The sequence below is a fragment of the Sparus aurata genome, chromosome 6 (genome assembly GCF_900880675.1).
Source record: "Sparus aurata chromosome 6, fSpaAur1.1, whole genome shotgun sequence".
In the NCBI taxonomy this organism is placed as follows: Eukaryota; Metazoa; Chordata; class Actinopteri; order Spariformes; family Sparidae; genus Sparus; species Sparus aurata.
In genome coordinates this window covers 17,379,530-17,397,426 of record NC_044192.1, presented here as the reverse complement: position 1 = coordinate 17,397,426, position 17,897 = coordinate 17,379,530, and the positions used below count along the sequence as shown (strand labels likewise).

The window sequence follows — 17,897 nt, the reverse complement described above, 5'->3', positions numbered from 1 at the left end:
TCGCTACAGCTTGTCCAGTATAATTAATGTGTCCAGAAGCCCTGACACCTAAATTGATTTAAAATCCTCATTATAGCTACTGAGCTAAATTCGTTAGCGTGCAACACGTCTAAGTGGGTGCAAGAGCTCGACTTGCATCATAAAAAACACCTTAACGTCAATACTATTGAGCTTAACGTTTCTTAGCCAAACAAGAACCTTAATAATGACCAATTAGTTGAGGACCCGATTTAAGGGAAAGGAGCCCTTTGACTTTGTGTGTGCATGCAATCCGTGCTAATCTCCAAACTTTGACCTTTTGGTCAAATTCTTTGTAGACTGTGTACTTTTTAGAAGAGGATTACGAAGGGAACTCATTTACAAAGCCTGAACAGACTGGTCTCACAACTGAGATAACCTCATGAAAAGCAAGCTTGTAATCAAGAATGTAAATGTGTTTGATGACACAATCACAGTTGCCCATTCAAACCGAATTACACTGGTCAGAACTCCGGCAGAATCGATTATTATGCAGGTAAATCAACATGGCAGCCTTTCAAACACTTAAACTTCAAATGTCTTGACAAGAGGATGTTGTTGACTGTCTGCAGGAGATGCCTGAAGCTGTAAGTCTAATTTAAAACCTCTATAATCAGATATGTAACTGTCTCATATCCATCCCAACCATGTAGAATATTTATAGACACGTAACAGGAACTTTTTTCCATGCATTAAACATAGAAGCATACTGGAGGCAAATACACAAACCTGTACCAAAGTGTAATACCACAGTATAAACAAGATTTTATTTAGAATTTCCTTTCATATGGTTTATTTCTCACAAACATTGTTGATACAAAACCTGTACTTGAGGCTAGACGTGAGGACTGAAACATCTGATGATGCATTAACAAATCAGTACAAGTCTATAATACTGTTAAGTCTGGAACAACCAGACAGATTAGCTTTACAATAACAAGGCCATCTGTCTGGTTTTCAGCCTCCGGACTCTTCTTTAAATAGAGGAAAATCGTCAATACACAAATGATTTTTTTTCTTATACTTGTTATGTTTCCTTAGACATGTTTTTATATTTGTCCATGACATCTGTTTTGCCTTTGGGGGAGATGGATTAAAGATATTTCATCACCATGTTTTCTTTAAAAAGCACAATTGTTTCAGTACAAACAGCAGAGGAAATCTATCACTGCGGCTGTTCCTCTGGGCCTGACGACGTGTTGGAAGGTCTGGGGAAATCGTGAGGGCTGGAACTGAAAACATGTCCGCCTCTAGCTGTCCTGTTTGGTCTCTCCTGGCCCCTTAATGAGGCGCTTGTGTCCCCTTTTTCCTGCTGGGCCGCGGGGCTTCGCGAAGGCCTGTTTGTGGGCATGCTGCTTGGGATGGACCTCTTCATACAGAAACTCCGCCGTCAGTTCATCTCCGTCATCGATCTCCAACTGCAAGTGAGGATAGAAATATAAGTATGCAATCCATTAGAAACCATTTGACGTAACTATGTAGACCCTGAGGGAGTCTTAATTCCTGCAACGCTCCACTCAGTATTTTTTCAATTAGCAACATTTTCTGTGAAAAATTCTGTGTTTCTTGAAGGTCTGAATACTGAAAAGTCTCTCCGCACTACTAAGAACACAGTTCTCTTGGCCTTAGCCTTTGTTAATTGATTTTTGTGCATCAAACAGAACTATAGTGAGTCTAAAGACACAGAAAGACAAGAAGGTCATGTTTTACCAAGGTGTACTCAGTGGTAACTACCCTGTTATGTAATTATGTAACCATCTATCCATCCATTACCTTTTTGGCAATTTCCAGGTGGTAGTCTTTCTCCACCTCCTCCAGTAGTCGACTCTTGCAGCTGGAATACAACATCCGCTCCTTAATGCTACAGCTGTATCCTGGCATGGAGTATATGAACACTGTAGAGGAAGAAGATTGTAGATTTTTTAAAGAGATCATATTATGCTAATTTTCAGGTTCTTACTTTTATTTGGGGATCCTAGTAGAATAGGTTTGCATCCTTTAATTTTCAAAAAATACATTATTTTTTAAGCTACAGAGTGAGATATCTCACCTCTGTTCAGTCTTTGGTGAGAGTTGCACATGTGCGTTCACTTAACGGGTAGGATGTAGCCAATCAGAGGCAGAGTAGGACAGGTAGTGTGATCTAAAATAATGCAGCTACAGCAGTAGCAACTGAAGGTCTGCTGACTGACTAGAGTGTATATATTTTATAATAAATATATATATTTAAAGAACGCCTGTTACATTGTGACATACATAAGTTACAGAAGTAAAGGCTCGACTCCAAACCAGGCGTTTCAGGCAGTGCAGGAGCAGATTTTTGTGTGGGAAAGGGTAACTCCCTGTGGCGTGGACTTTAGGCTTTTTTACTTTGCAGACCATTAACATGCACAAAAATGCTTCACAACACAATAAAGGAAAGGCAAAAACCCCAAAAGCATAATATGACCAGTTTTAGTCATGGTGAACAACAACAAGCACAAGGAGGCATCTGTGTTTCTTGAGACTTTGAGTCAACTGCCTCCGCAAAGTGTTGTGTTTGAATTGTAATACCTGTTCCGGTCCTTCTTAAATCTTGCTAAACTAATAAAAAACTAAACAACTGTACCACACTGATATTTCTACAAAATGTATCATATCATGGTAAATTACATGTTTATGACCTGACTATGAGACTGTATTTTAACACTTGTAAACACAACACCACTGGATATTTCAAGACATTTTCCAGTCATGTTGGCAGACTGGATATTTTTTGTGAGAAGTCGTGACATCTCCAGCCGCGTTTGTGACGACCAAAGCAGTTATTTTAAGAAAGAACATGATCTTTTCCTTACCACAACCACGTGGTTGTTGTGCTTAAACCTAACCAGACCATAAGTCCATCATAACATAAGAAACGTTAAGTGTGGTTTCCAGAAATGTACGTTGATTGAACAAGCGACCCGTGCTGGAAACTAAACTGAATTAAAAAGAAAAAAAAAACAATTTAAAATAAAACACAAAACTATGAAAATTCTGCTTCAAACAAAATAATGAGAGAAGGAAAGTAAAGTCACATGTAACGATCGCTTCAGTTTAAAGGGTTGCTAACTAGCGATGATAGAAGAGGCACTACAGTTTTCTCTTAGTGCCTCTCTGTGTCTGTAGTCCAGATGTGCACCTCAGTGTTCGTGTGTGCACAGATATAAAAAAAGATGCCTGTCAGAGACAATCAGTGACATACCCACAGATTCCAGGTAGTCTCCTTCGTGGGAGTGTTTGTAAAGGAAAAAGTGGTATCTGGGAGTGTCTTTGGGAACTCTGCGGGGCAAATCTCTTGTTTCTGTCGGGTTGGAGTGGACCAGCTCGATTGTCTCCTTCTCTACATCCAACCTCTGCAACAAAACGATAATCCACGGTATACAAAATGTTCAGTTCTCTCAAAGGAGACATCTTATAAATCAAGTTGATGATGGCTCACCAGCTGTATGTAGTTGATGCGTTTTTGGGCAAGTTGCTGCAGGGCTCTCTTGGCTGTCTCCTGCAGAGGGAAAGCGAGGCCCTGAAGTGTCTGGTGCTTATTCTCCACGCTGATCTCCGTCTTCACCTGCAGGGGGCAACAAGCAAACGCAAACATTTTTTCAATCCTCAAAAGGAAGATCCACAAAGGGTTGAAGAAGATAGTTTTAATTGTTTAACATTTATTCAAAAAATAGCACTTATTACACCAAATAGGTTTTTTCTGTGCTTTCCCCTTTCACCTCTAATCCAAATCCATATCAGATATACAGTAAAACAGTTATGAACATACCTGTTTAACCCGGCCCTGAAAAAGCAATCACAACAAAATGTTACATGTCAAATACAGGCAGTCATATTAAAGACACAAGTAGAGCTGTAACTAATTATCATTTTCCTTATTGAATTATCTGCCGACTGTTTTAACGATCTATCACTGAGTCGAAAAAAACGTCCAAAGACTAAAGCTCTTCATTCACCATCATGACAGACAGAGAAAGGCAGCAAATCCTTACATTTAAGAAGCTGAAACTAGCAAATGTTTGACATTTTTCACTTAGAAAATGATTAATCAGTTATCAAAACAGTTGACGACTAATCGTTAACAGCTCTTGACCTCGGCACATGTAACGATGACAACACTGTTGACCTCTCACCTCGGTGATTTTGATCCTCTGGAGCTCCTGCTCAGCTAATGTGAGCGGGGCGGGACCTGAACAGGATGACACATGACACTGGTAGCCGAGCAAACATACGTCTTCCTGGTGTTGGAAGCAAAACAAGAGGAGGTACAGGACAAACACCTTTAAGACACCTCATCATGCCAAAATAGACAGTCCGTCATCATGAATTAAAATGTATTTAAGTTTTGCTGACCTCAGCTGTGCCAAACATCTCATACTTCACATGCCCACCGCCAAACTCTTTCTTCACTGTGGCACGAGTGGCAGCGTACAACATCTTTTGTTTCACCTGAAAACAGACACGAAACAACTCTGTAAGGACACTCCCACGCAGAGTCTAAACGCCAGCCAACTCCACTCCAGTTAGGTGGAACTGAGGAAGCCTCTTGGGTGAGAGGTGAAACATCTTCAAGAAACTGAAACAAGTCCAGTTGCCTACGATACAGCACTTAGATTTAACATGATCTGGATGACTGAGAACCTTCATCATGTACTGTTTTTATATGTGTTGATGTCAAAGTGAAGTGAAGATAAGTGTAATTACCCTGATGTCACTGGGGTTGTGACGCTGAGTTATCTCGGCCCTGCTACAAGTAACTGAAAGTCTGCGTCACCAGGCAGGTAGGGTCTCATGAAAGATGCTATTGAGTTGCATTATGGGAAATGCAGGATGCAGCCTTGTTGGCACATGAGTCCTGACCCATTTGAGGACTAAGTTAGGCTTCTTGAACTGGCAATAGGCAACTGAAAAATGACACCATCCGCGTATAGATCGGCCCCTTATAAACCTCGCAGTGTGACAGTGGCACCAGCAGTTATGTCCTAGGCATTTCCAATTTAAGTCAGGTCTCTTCTTATAAGATTATGGCTCTTGTAGGCATTTAACCTTAAAACTCAGATTACACGTAAAACAAATATTTGATCATTTTTGTGATTAGTGACTTTTTGACTATATGTACACTGGAAATATTGTCTCTTAAAAAAATACATAAAAAAAAACAAGTAACAAGATGTTTCTTGCTGACAATAAGTAAATGAAAATCTTCCAATGGAACAAGTAAAGAAATGGTACCTCGCTGATATGAAGAATTTAGACACATGGAGTGTACATGGATTATTCTGGTTCTCACAAGCAGATCAGATTTTTATTCAATATTGGCGTTTTTTCTTTTTTCCTTCCAATACTTTAACTATTAAACCTTTTCTCTTAATGATTAATGATGATTAACAGCCAGGGTAATTGTTTTGCACTCTGTATTTGTATGGTTTTGTTCTGTATCTGTTTGATTCATCCTTGTATATGGAGTTATTAATTTAGAGTACACATGTATGTACAGTTTGTGGTTATATACAAGTGGTACTCATACTGTTTGTCTGTATGATTTTTGTCCTGATTAAAGAGGATCAATACTCTCATTATTGGTCAATACAAGAGATCATCAGTGTGCAAAATATTTTTGTGTCCTTAAAAAAAAAAGAAAAAACAATCACATACACTTTTAAATTGTGTAAATTTGAGGCTTTCACTTGTCAACATCATTGTGTTTATGTTGCTTCAGTGTTATGTGCACAATCAAGAATATGTGGTAGGACATACTGGGGACTGGTCAGGAGACCATGATATGAAGATCCACTCGTAGCCCTGTGCATTCTGGGTGTCAAGGCGGTACAGGATGTAGCAGGGCTCCTGGTCGTCCAGGAGAGGAAGCAGGAAGTGATCATAATCCTGGTCCCAGCTTTTTTCGGGCTCTCTGTAGGCCCCCAGCACCAGCTGCTCTGAAAATCAGAGCAGTACTCGTCACATACCTTAACCCCCCCTATATGAAGCGCGCCCTTTGCAGAGCACATTGACACATACAGGAGCAGTCAGATGATACTACAGTCTGCAGTCAGGGGCAGTGATGATTTACTTGATCAGAGGATTGTTGCAGTTTTATTATGAAGGCAGGTGCATGATATTAAAGATGGTGTAAAGTTAAACTTATTAATATACGTGTTAATTACATTTTATATTACCATAACATGCTGCAGTGGAATGGTCCGTTCAGGTGACAAATCCACATTCATTTGTGAAAATGAAATATACTCTAGTCCGTTCATTGTAAAAGATTTACATAAGATAGCATGCTAACTAGATGCTAACAGTGTTAGTCGTGACGGTTTGTTTGTTGGACAAAATATTCTTCTCAAGTCACTCTGATTTAGTCTTATTTAAATCACTCTTGGACACGTTCAGGTTACTTTTAGTTTTTTCTCTTCGACCTAATGCACGATCTCTGACAAGTCTCTACATTTTAAAGGTGCAATGTGTGAGTTATGGCCCACATTTTAATACCAAAACAGAAAAAATTACATTATTAACAGCATGTTAAGAAACACCAGTGTTGATGCTGAGTCAAGGACGCCTCTGAACTGTGCTGCAGAGACATCTTCTGAAGTTGACGAGTTCCTAACCAGCCCGCCCGGTATGTCCATTTATGTCCAACTTTATACCTCAAGTCAGCTTAGGGTTGCTAGCTGCACGACTAACTGAGCTAACAGGCTAATGCTAGTAGATACAGACCATGAATAAAGTTTGCAGCAGCTGGAGGTTATCATGGTAACATGCTGCCCCACAACAGGTGACCAATTCTTACATATTGCACCTTTAGGCACAGTATTACGGTTAGGCTTAGCACAATTTAAACAACTGTTGTTTATATTCATGTGGCGGCATGTAAACACAAACACAATCTCATAACCTGGTCCACATTGTCAAAATAAAAAGAAAAAAACTATAATTTACCCACATGTCTTTTAGTTTTGGTTAGTAAGGACTCATTTATAGCTGTGTTTATAAAATGTCAGTGGCTGATATTCAAGACAAAACACATGAAAGTCAAAAAATCAATGCTAAAATAAATCGTTATGAAGTCATCAGTGACTTTGTTGAATGTAGCAGTGTTTAAATTGTTTTTGGTAAATCCTCTCAGCAGTCCCGTGCCTATCACACCCGTCCATAAAACAAACAAAACACCCATAATTCATGTCGGCCACAGACTTTTACACTGTAGCGCATGGAGGCAGCACCAGTGCCTGTCTGTGGCTATGGTCTGTGGGCAACACAAAATGAATGTTCAGCGAGGCTATAACTAATCAAAACCAGGATTAAGTCTAATCTTTGGGATAAACAAGACAAGATTTAGGATTTGGGACAACTGATTGTAAATCAGGACAGGATGCCTGCTCAACCTACAGTCCAGTTAAAGTCTGATTAAGCAGAGAAGCAGCAAATCTTCATATTTGATAAGCTACAACTGGAGAATGTTTGGCATTTCTTTGGTTTGTTATTCAAATAATTGTCAGCCAAAATTATGTTTCAATTATCTAAATTTTAATTTCCAATAAAAAAAACAAACAAACAATGATTCTGATTATAAAAAACAAACGCTGAATATCTGATCCAATAATCATCCAGTCCGACAAAACAGTCCAATTAATACTTAAGAACATTTCCTGTTAGTACATCTAATATCAGATACGTTAGGACTTCTACCCAAATATTATAAGTATGGGTGACTCAGCTGCATGGTCGACCATCAGCAGATTCTCAGTGCTCACAGCTTCACGTGCAAACACACTGAAATAAAGTCAGTCGTAAAACTCAGCGGAGAGGTATTTTCTCTCCATGTTTAATCCATGTTCTGTGGGGGAAAAAGCCAGAAAAACCTCTGAGTTAAAAATATTAAAAGTTTCAGCAGCCAGGCTTAATGAAATACACAAAACACACTGAAGTCTGCTGTCCTTGTGGGGTGCAGGGGGATTTCCCGATCGTCTCTTGGGGCATGATGCTATTCTGAGGCCCAACACATTCCAGCTCTGCACACACACATACTTTCCATTTGCCATTTTCTCTTTATAAGCCAATGTTAGTGTAAACTTCATGTAATTTCCTTACTTAAGCTGTTGTGTTGTGTTGTCCTTTTTTTTTTTTTTTTCACTCAAGATTAAAACAAAGTAATAAATCACCAGATGAATGCTCTCAGCAGACAGTATGGTGAAAGGAAACCGAGTGGTAAACCAAGCCAATGGTGATGAAACCACCAAAGATCTTGTTACCCTTTTGACATTGAGACGAACATGAGTGTCACCGGGCAGCAGGCGACTGACCGTGTCAAGTCACATGCGGCTCAAAATAGCCGAGTGACGCTCTGGAAGATCACAGCGTTTAAGTTAGGAAGTCAAACAGAGAGTCTGTCTCTGTAGCACCAGGCTCGTCTCTGTTGACATCAATACACCTAATATCTCATTCTGCAAAGATAGCCCCCCAAAAGTCCCAGAATGCATCAGTCACGAATCAGATTACAGCTGGTCATATACCCAAACAAGATATAAACACCTCATGAACATATCAGTCCACCTCCATCATGTGCCGAGACCTGTTGCCTCACTGACCAATGTTTGACAGGTGACACGTCCGCTCTCAGACCGCTGACGCAGTCGTTTTTTCCTAGAGGTTAGACAAAGTCATCAGCAGCTGGGCATCTTTTGCTTTTGTTTGTGACCCCCTCATGTCAAGTCATATGTTGCATGTGATGCCTCGACCCAATTCTTACTCAGGTCAAACAATCTGAGAATTGAAAATGAGTCTTCAGTGAAGCCCCAAAAAATGTTTCACAAGATTTGTGGATTTTTTAAAGTTTCAACATTTTTTCTAATCCAAACGAAGACAATAGAGGGTGTCCTGTCACCGTCTACTTACAGGTCAGGGTGAGAGTTAGGGGGAGGGGCGGTACTACAATTGTCAGAAAACAAATGACATGCGCCCTGGCTGAATTTTGATTTGATTTACTCAACCTTTCAAATTCCATCTCAAATCACACCTTTTCAAGTGATTACACTCTGATTCTGACAGCACTTGTTACACTCACATCTAGTCGATTTAGTCATGATTTTATACCCAGTTATTACCTCTGCCAAGAATATTGTGTTTTCACCCATGTCCATTTGTTAGTTGGTTTGTCAAGCAGGATTACACAAAAACTATTAGATGGAGGATGAATCTCAGCCCAGAATAGACCCCATTAACTTTTTGTCCAAATAACGGGACGGATCCAGGACTGCTTTTTTTTTTTTTTACTTTCTTAACATTGTGTGACAAGTGTTCCTCAACATTTCCGGGTTACTGGTACTTGGTGATTAAAATGTTATGTTAATACATGAGAGTCACAAACAAGGACTACATTAAAGAAATTTAAAATTTAAGGGCTAAGAACGTAAATCTAAATGGAAGTGTTTCAAAACCGAAGAATAAAAAAGAAGTTTGCGGAGTTTAGTGTTGACCTCCTAGATTCATCTTATAACAGGCTGTGAGGGTCCCGACCTCAAGACAACACACTTTATCATAGTTAACATGCCTAGATTATGATTCTTGATTTTAGGTAGCCTGGGACTACAAATGAAAACCAGACTCTTGGCTCATTCTGGCATGTCTATTGTAATGGTTATTAATATGTACTGCCCCTGACAAATAAACTGAATAAAAATGGAGGGCTGGAAACCCCGGGTGTATAAAACAAAGAGTTTCCAGCTCGTATAGAAGAAACGACATAGATGGTATGGAAAGTATGTCAGCCACACAAGGCTTTAGGTCTCCAACCTGGGAGGCGGGACCCCTCAAAGAGTCCAAAGAATATCTGAGGGGTCACCAAATGATCAAACGGATGGTTCAGGAAAAATATTAAATTCAAACACAAAAGAAATGTTTTTGTTGTTGCATTTTTTACTGGGTACTTTTACCTCTTCAGACCTCTAAAAATCCTTTAAATGAAACAGTCCAAAAAGGACAGACCGCTCATTGGCTGAACTATTCACAACAAATGTCCACACAAAGACTATTCCATGTTAGTGGTCACAGACATTGTTCTATTTTATGCAACACCGTCTTAGTTGTCACCATCCAAACACACTGGCAACAAAAGATACATCATCACGTCAGGCACTCTGTTTCCACATGATGACTTGTTGAGTGTCGATTTGTCATGTATAAAGCTCTGGACAGCTGTCAAACTGATTGTGTAAGTTGTTTATTTGTTTAGATTTAAAACAGCTCAATCACCACACAATACTAATGAAACATACATTAAGCACTTTAAAACAGTCAACAGTTCACCTCTTCAGGCTTCTAAAAGAAATAAATCATTAAAAAAATAAATGCAGTTTAAATAGTTTTGAATGGTTTTCCATTCGGTCCATGATATTAAACTCATCCCTGCTCTACCATACACTGTCCTGGGTCACTCACCATCTTGGATGCGCACCTTGATGAGGCGCACTGCTCCACCTTTTGCCCGGGCCAGGAACTCTCTGAGCTCTGGTGTCACAACCAGTGCGAGAAACATGGCGGGTCAGCAGTCTCTTCCTCCCGCCAGGCGCTGTAGCTAGGGGTTGCGAGACAGGGGGGAAGAAATAGGAAAGACCCGAGCTCCACAGCACCAGGCCCAAATATTCAGTCCAGTCAAGAGACACTTAAGTCCAAAAAGAAGAAGCCTGTTGAAGATACTCCTTCACTTCACAGATTCTAAATGCTGAAGAGGATCGCGGAGTGTGTCTGGACTCGTTGAGAGTGTGACGGTATGAGAGGGGACATCGCTCAAGTAACTAGGACAGTATCATGTGCACACAGTGAGGGAACCTGATCACCTCTCTCCCAAATTTAGCTCCCACTGGCTGAGTATCCGGCCCTGTGCACTGGTCTGTGCAACCCCCACCTCACCTCAGACCCAGACCTACAGTGGAGCTGTGACCTGTAAACCTAATAACCAACTTCTGAGCCAAGAACTCAGATGTATTGTCACAAGAAAGATTCTGTTTTTTTCACTACTGACACACTCATCTTCTCATTTGAATTTTACTATTAAAATATTCTGGTGTGTATGAATTTTGGCTGAGGGGGGAAAAACAGCAAGAAGGCAACTGTTTCATCTGATTTAAAGGTGCAACTGGTTGGAGAACTTTTAACAAGAGAAAGATTTTTTTATGCCTCAACAAACTAAATAAATGTATTCATTTTCACGACTGAATAAACAAACTGACCTTAAAGGGCAACACAATGTAATACTGTTTTACTTTATTTATATGTGGTGGACCCTGCCACCTGTGGAGCTTTAAACAGTGTTGTGGGGACCTTATTTTCCTCTGAGAACAGCTTGTTCATTCATCTATGGAAATGATAAATATTTCTGAGTTTGTGTTATTACCCCATTAATATTGGAAATATTACAATTCTACATTTTAATTTCTTCTCCTAAACTACATAGTGCCCCTTTAAAAAGTAAACAAATAATAATAATAAGATCAAGGGAGCACACTGCTTTGGAAAGTTTACACAACTCAAGTCTAGCCACATGTGACAGCTGTGACGCTCAACAGATTGTGTAAGATGTTTTTTATGTCGTCAATCACCTGTCAGTGCTGACAGCATTTACACAATCTGATCCACAAATGTAACACTTACATTTTGGCTTTCTAATAGCTCCTGCTTTTAATTTTACAATAATTCTAAGTCAAAATCAACCACAATAAGCAACATTCAAAATAAAAGACATATAACTGAACTGTGTAAATCAAAATATTGAACTGTGAAATAAATAGTAAAAATATATACAATTTAAAAAAGGAAACTCTGGTATCATATATATATATAAATATATATATATATATATAATATATATAAATATATATATATAAATATATATATATATATATATATATATATATAATATATATATATATAATATATATATATATATATATATATATATATATATATATTATATATATATATATTTATATATATATAAATTAACGTAAACCTGAAAATTAATAGTACAGTTGTAAATATGTAAATATGAAAATACTGTAAATATTTTCTTAAATATCAGAATCAGAATACTTTATTAATCCCCAGGGAAAAAAAATATGACTTGTAATGAGAACGGAACTCAGTTGAGCACATGCCTCCACCGAGGCCAAACAGTCCTGTCTAACTCAATCAAGCCCAATTCATATTTAGATCTGCCAGATCATGATTTTTATTTGCAGCCACCTTAATATACCTGATGTTTTTCATTAAGATCCATGCATCAATCCCTGAGAAATTCTTTACACCGTAACTAATAAAGTGAGAAAAACATTCCTGGATCTTTATCTGAATCTGCACCAAAAGTTAATAGGATGCATTCTGGGTTGAGACCCATCCTCCATCCACGTTTTGTGGAAATCTGAGTGTTTTTTGTGTAATCTTTCGGTAAAAACCAACCAACAATCAACCAGACATGGTTGAAACATCCCCTCCTTGGCAAGTTGACAAGATCAATGCGAGCATATTGCTTTGCGAAAATTACACAACTTACTTTTTAAATGCATGACAGCTGTGACGCTCAACAGATTGTGTAATATGTTTTTGATGTCAACAATCACCTGTCAGTGCTGACGGTGTTTACACAATGTTAGAGGGGCAATTTAAAACTGACATCTGGGGTTTCTAATAACGACTGCTTTAATTTATACAACAATTCAGAGATTAATCCTGATAGCTAAACCTCAAGATAAACCAGATTTAAAAATAAAAAGCCATCTGATTGAACTATAAAGTTCCCTGTTCTCATCTTTTGGATTCAGAAGTGAAATTTAAACAACTTTTTCCTACCAATGGCAAAGTGAATTGGGACAAAAAGAAAATACAGCTCAGTAGGCTTGGATGAATTCATTTGTTAAAAAAAATAAATAAAAATAAAATAATAAAATCAGCTTAAATCAGACAGATGTGTCATGGAACATTGGCTTGGACTGTGTTGGAATATGCAAAGTGCAATAATAAAGTCGACAAAATCAACATCTTACAAAGAAACAGTTTAATTTTAAATAGAAATATAAAAAAAAGAATAGACAAAGAATCTATTTCTGCTGACTACTTATTTACAATTTGAACTGAATAGGCTGCACTTCCTGTAGAAATTGACAGCGCTGGCTGTGCTGCCCCCTGCTGGTCACTTCAGCCTTCAACAAAGGCCTTCACTATGCTGTCATCAGTCGTCGATGGTGGGGAGCCAGAACGCCTGAAAAATGAGAGAGCAAATCATCCAGTCACATTAGAACGTTTTGTGTTTAATTGTAATTGTGTGTGTGTGTGTGTGTGTGTGTGTGTGTGTTCCATAAAGATGAGCACTCACTCAAACAGTCTTATCAAGTGTGTACAGTTTCAGAATTGAGTCGTGAGTATCAAGGATGTTATGAGTAACAGAATAACAAATCAGTGTAATAATAATAATCGTATTCTTAGTAATGTCAAGTCCATGACAGGCTTGGTTTAGTGACATCACATTTCATATGAAGGGTACTAAAATCAAATGAAATAACCAAGTTAAACTACCAGGAATCTATTTCTGTAAACTTTTTCAATAAGGAGTAAAACTTAAGAAATTTTCATGGACTTTCAAGGTACCTAAAATTAAAAACGTCCTGGCTGTTGGAGCCTTTACCATCATATCTAGATTGTTACTATAAATACAGTTGTGTAAAACTGATTCTTTTGAATGAATTCCTTTAAACCCACTGACATCATTTTCTGTATTTTACCATCTGTTCATTTTAACTTTGATTTGGGAAACACGTGATGAGCAGATTGTGTCTTTTAAAATATTACATCATTTTTGGTTTTGAAAACAACAGAAACAACAGACTATGTTTGAAAGCAAGCATTGTTCGAGGAGTACAGTCAAAATCAAGCATACTCCGAAAACACAACGGTTACAATTATACATTGCCCAAACTTCCGAGACTTCCATCTAAATCATGCCTTTTAGTCCACACTGCTGCTCTTACTGACCATGTTGGAGCAGGCGCTTGCAAACGTCATGAACTTGGGGTTGAACTGGAGGCAGGTTATTGGTCCTGTGTGCTTCCCATCTAATAAAGCCACCTTCATACCGCTTTCTGCGTTCCACACGTGGATCTTTCCATCCTCAGAGCCTGAAATATAATGGACAAACACAAAATTTATATTAGATGACATGACTGTGACTATTGGGACTTGTGATAAATACATGTGATAAATTCACAATTTTAGTACGATAATGTATGGATCCATTTTAAACGCCAGGGCAACAACAAGAGAGAAAGAGCCATCTTAACTTACCAATCATAACAAACTGAGAATCCGGGGTAAATGATGCCTCCAGGGTTACACCTTTACTGTTGTTGTAGCCCTGTAGGTAAATAAACAACAGCAACCATGAGGAACTATTTTGTGCACATTAGGATCAAAACATTGAACAGTTTGTTGGGAAGGATAACAATATTGGCAACAGCCAAATGCTGGTAAAGTATGCAAGTTGCTCATTCACCAAACAAAAAACCCACTTTTTTTTAGGTCTTCATCAACTATTCTAGCTATTATTGCTCTCTGATAGTGAGGAAGAGAGGCACTGAGATGGCACACAACAACATACATAATGTAATTATTCACAGGCTTGTAAAGGCAACTGGGAGAGATGTGGAAGGTCAAATTTTTTCAGGATGTTTTCTCTCGAATTTAGTCACTGAGTGGACATGATTTCACTATAAATGTTTCCCGAACCTTTCTTATTTCTGTGCGTGCATGATGAGTTATCTCTTACCCCAAAGTTATGCAGTACAGCACCCTTAAAGGCATCCAGGATGCGAAGGGCTCCACCATTCGTAGAAAGAAGAATAAGTTTCCCGTCGTTGCTGAACTTGAGTCCCGTCCACTCACACGTTCGGTCATATTGAAGCTTGAAGGTTGCAAATGGACCCTGGCGGCAAAAGCGATCATAAATTATTTTGCTTCAATTAACTTTTAACCCTTTTACTTTCATGGGAGACAAAAACCCCCACCATAAACGGTCGCTTTCTTACACACAAACACTTCTTACCTTATCAAACGACCGCAGATCATAAAGTTTAACCATCTCTGAATTTATTCCAGCAGCAAAAATGAGGCCCTCTGGATCAAAGGAGCACACTGGCTTCCCCTGAAGGTGCATCAGACCCTAAAGTTTACAGATGACAAGAGATGGTCACTATCGGTTCAATCCCACTTCTGCAATTGACATACAAGTGCAACGCCAATGGATGCTTACTAAATCATAAATGACAAGGGCACTCACCTGGCAGTTAGGTGACCGCAAATCCCACAGTCTGATAGTTTTATCTAATGAGCCAGAAATAAATGTGTCGTCCACGGGAGACATGGAAAGAGATGTCACTCTGATCAAAAAACAAAAAAGGACAAATGGAAATCACATGAACTTTTAACTCAACATTAACATCAAAGTGCAGACAGACCAGCATGAATTCAATCCTCACCTTTTGTTATGCCCAGGAAAGTAGCGGATGTATTTGTTGTCGTGAAGTGACAGGTACCGGATTGTATCTTTAAAAATAATAACAAAATTACCACCATGTCAAACATCTAGCTTGACCAGCAACAGCATGACACAAGCTCACAGCCAAACATGAAGTTGATTACAGGCAGTTCTGATGATTTGACTGAACCTTGGGCAAGGCAGTCACTTGTACAGTTAGCTCCTGTATGGGGCAGAATCACAGACCCTCAAACTGTACAAACAACTACCTCAGACCAAAGTGAGCAGTGATTCTGCAGCAGTCCGCGGGGGTACAGCATCCTGTAAACATCAACCACTGGCGAGTGTCTCAACAGTTGACACTAAAACAGATGCAAAAGTCATTTCTTCTCTTGCACTCCAGTGAAGTGATTCAACTGTTTAAATGCAGTCATAGCTCTAGCTGAGTGAAATGCAGAACAAATATCCCTAAATGTTGAATCTTTTATTTTATTAATAACCACACGTTTCATTTGTAATTGAAATATTCTATGGCATAAGATTGTATAACAAAATACTAGTTCTGATCACTTAATGCTAGTTACAAAAGAAAAAATATATAAAAAGGATAGTAAATAATACTACTAGTAATAATACTATAAAATATTTTGAGTGTGGAGGATGAACGGAGGAGAATCACAGCCCGGGGAAAGAAGCTGCACTAGTCATAAAAATATTTGATTCCTTGATGAATTGTTTGATATGTGATATAACAAAATCTTAACTTGGAGCTCAAACTGAAACTTCCTCATACTACAAACAAAAACCAACAACAAGTATTCATGCATCAACATACCATCGATTTTGTTGGAACTGTAGACCACAGTGTTTGCAGCATGTGTGTACCTAATCAGATCCACTCCATACTTTTTACTGTAGAGAGTCCTCTTTGGTCTGCCATCAATCAGGTTAGATAGGGGGAGAAAAAGAGAGTCAATGAGCATTCGAACTACTAAAAGATATTAATCTGTGCTGAAAATAATTGGGCCATTTTTTAATAGTTACTTGGCAAAAATACAGAACAAAATCCAGGTTACTACTTCAAAGCAGAGGTACTTCCTTTAATGTTTTATTGATTTTTGGCTGCTGATCAGCAATCTTTAGACAGTGAAACAGGTAAATGCTGATAGATTACTGAAGGCCTGCAACTAACGTTAGTAATTAGTTTAGTTACTGGATGCTGCTTTTTATCCATTGCTTAATTGTTTGGTCATGTTTGTCCTTGATTCATCATCCTTAAACCTTATGGTGTCCATTCAACACCCACACTCTAAGATACTCAATTTACCTCATATATTAGTATAAAAAGGAGAAAATATTCACGTTGAGACTCTGGAAGCAGCAAATGTTTGTCATTTTTTGACATATAATTGAATTAGATGGTTAATAACTGAGCAAATTATCAGAAATAGTTGGTTATTCATTGTCTGTGGATGAGCTACTCATTTGAGCACTATGAAATATTAACATATTTTCATAAATATTTGTACTTCTATTATTTACAAGTTGGGGGCAGCTCTTTTCCACCAATAGACGTTATAACCAACTCATAAACAGCTAATACTAGCTAGCTTACTTGTAAAGTTACAGCTCTCCACAGCAAATTTAAGAGATTATACTTCAGTTCTGACAATATAATACACATTCCAGGACTGGGACACAGGAAACAGTCGGGATCAATTTTGCAGGTGTTTTCCAACTGCATGCAAATACATGAATTTCACATCTCATACAATCGCAGCAGAGTATCATCGCAGTGCTGCAGGCCTCGCTAGCTAGCTAGCTAGCATAGCAATAAGCTATCGTCAAAAACAAAAGCGTAAAAAAGACAAAAAACGCTCTTACTTTCCCTCTTGGCAGTCGTATAAGACTAATGAGTCGTCGTCGCTGCTGGAAATAATAGTTTCTCCGTTTGAACTGAAATCGAAACAATTAATTTTGTCTGAGTTCTCTCGGAACACCTTAGCAACTCTGAAGCTCCGCAGCACATTGTCCGTCAGCTTCATGATGGCCTCTGTGTCTGAGGGGAAGCAGGCCCTCGTTTTACTTTGATTCGGCTTACAGATGTCCCTTAATTCGTATATATATATATTTATGTATGAACTGTAATGGTGCTAACAGGTATTTTTTAAGAAGTACAGTTCAAAAGCAGCGACGAAAGCCCGCCTGTGATACTTCTGATTCACGGTAGTATGGAGGGAGGGAAAAGCACCGCCTTCACTACGGCGATGACGCGCATTATTCATCGTCTTGGACGCGCATTTGTCGGAGATCACATGACGTGGTAGTT

At 38.6% G+C, this 17,897-nt stretch overlaps 2 protein-coding genes across 2 annotated transcripts; both read right to left on the bottom strand.

Moving 5' to 3' along the window:
- Positions 1-760: 760 nt before the first annotated feature.
- On the bottom strand, positions 761-10,837 carry twf2 (twinfilin actin binding protein 2). Its single transcript, XM_030420005.1, has 9 exons — positions 10,486-10,837; positions 5,800-5,978; positions 4,396-4,491; positions 4,176-4,280; positions 3,812-3,826; positions 3,482-3,607; positions 3,245-3,395; positions 1,792-1,913; positions 761-1,436 (listed from the first exon to the last, which is right to left on the bottom strand). Exons 1-9 carry the CDS (start codon positions 10,580-10,582, stop codon positions 1,269-1,271), a joined length of 1,059 nt encoding a protein of 352 aa, XP_030275865.1. The 5' UTR covers positions 10,583-10,837; the 3' UTR covers positions 761-1,268.
- A 2,238-nt stretch (positions 10,838-13,075) lies between these two features.
- Positions 13,076-17,850, bottom strand: wdr82 (WD repeat domain 82). Its single transcript, XM_030420006.1, has 9 exons — positions 17,453-17,850; positions 16,404-16,501; positions 15,570-15,636; positions 15,371-15,470; positions 15,137-15,253; positions 14,861-15,016; positions 14,380-14,449; positions 14,071-14,213; positions 13,076-13,300 (listed from the first exon to the last, which is right to left on the bottom strand). The coding sequence occupies exons 1-9, from the start codon at positions 17,611-17,613 to the stop codon at positions 13,271-13,273; spliced, it is 942 nt and encodes a 313-aa protein (XP_030275866.1). The 5' UTR covers positions 17,614-17,850; the 3' UTR covers positions 13,076-13,270.
- Positions 17,851-17,897: the final 47 nt, after the last annotated feature.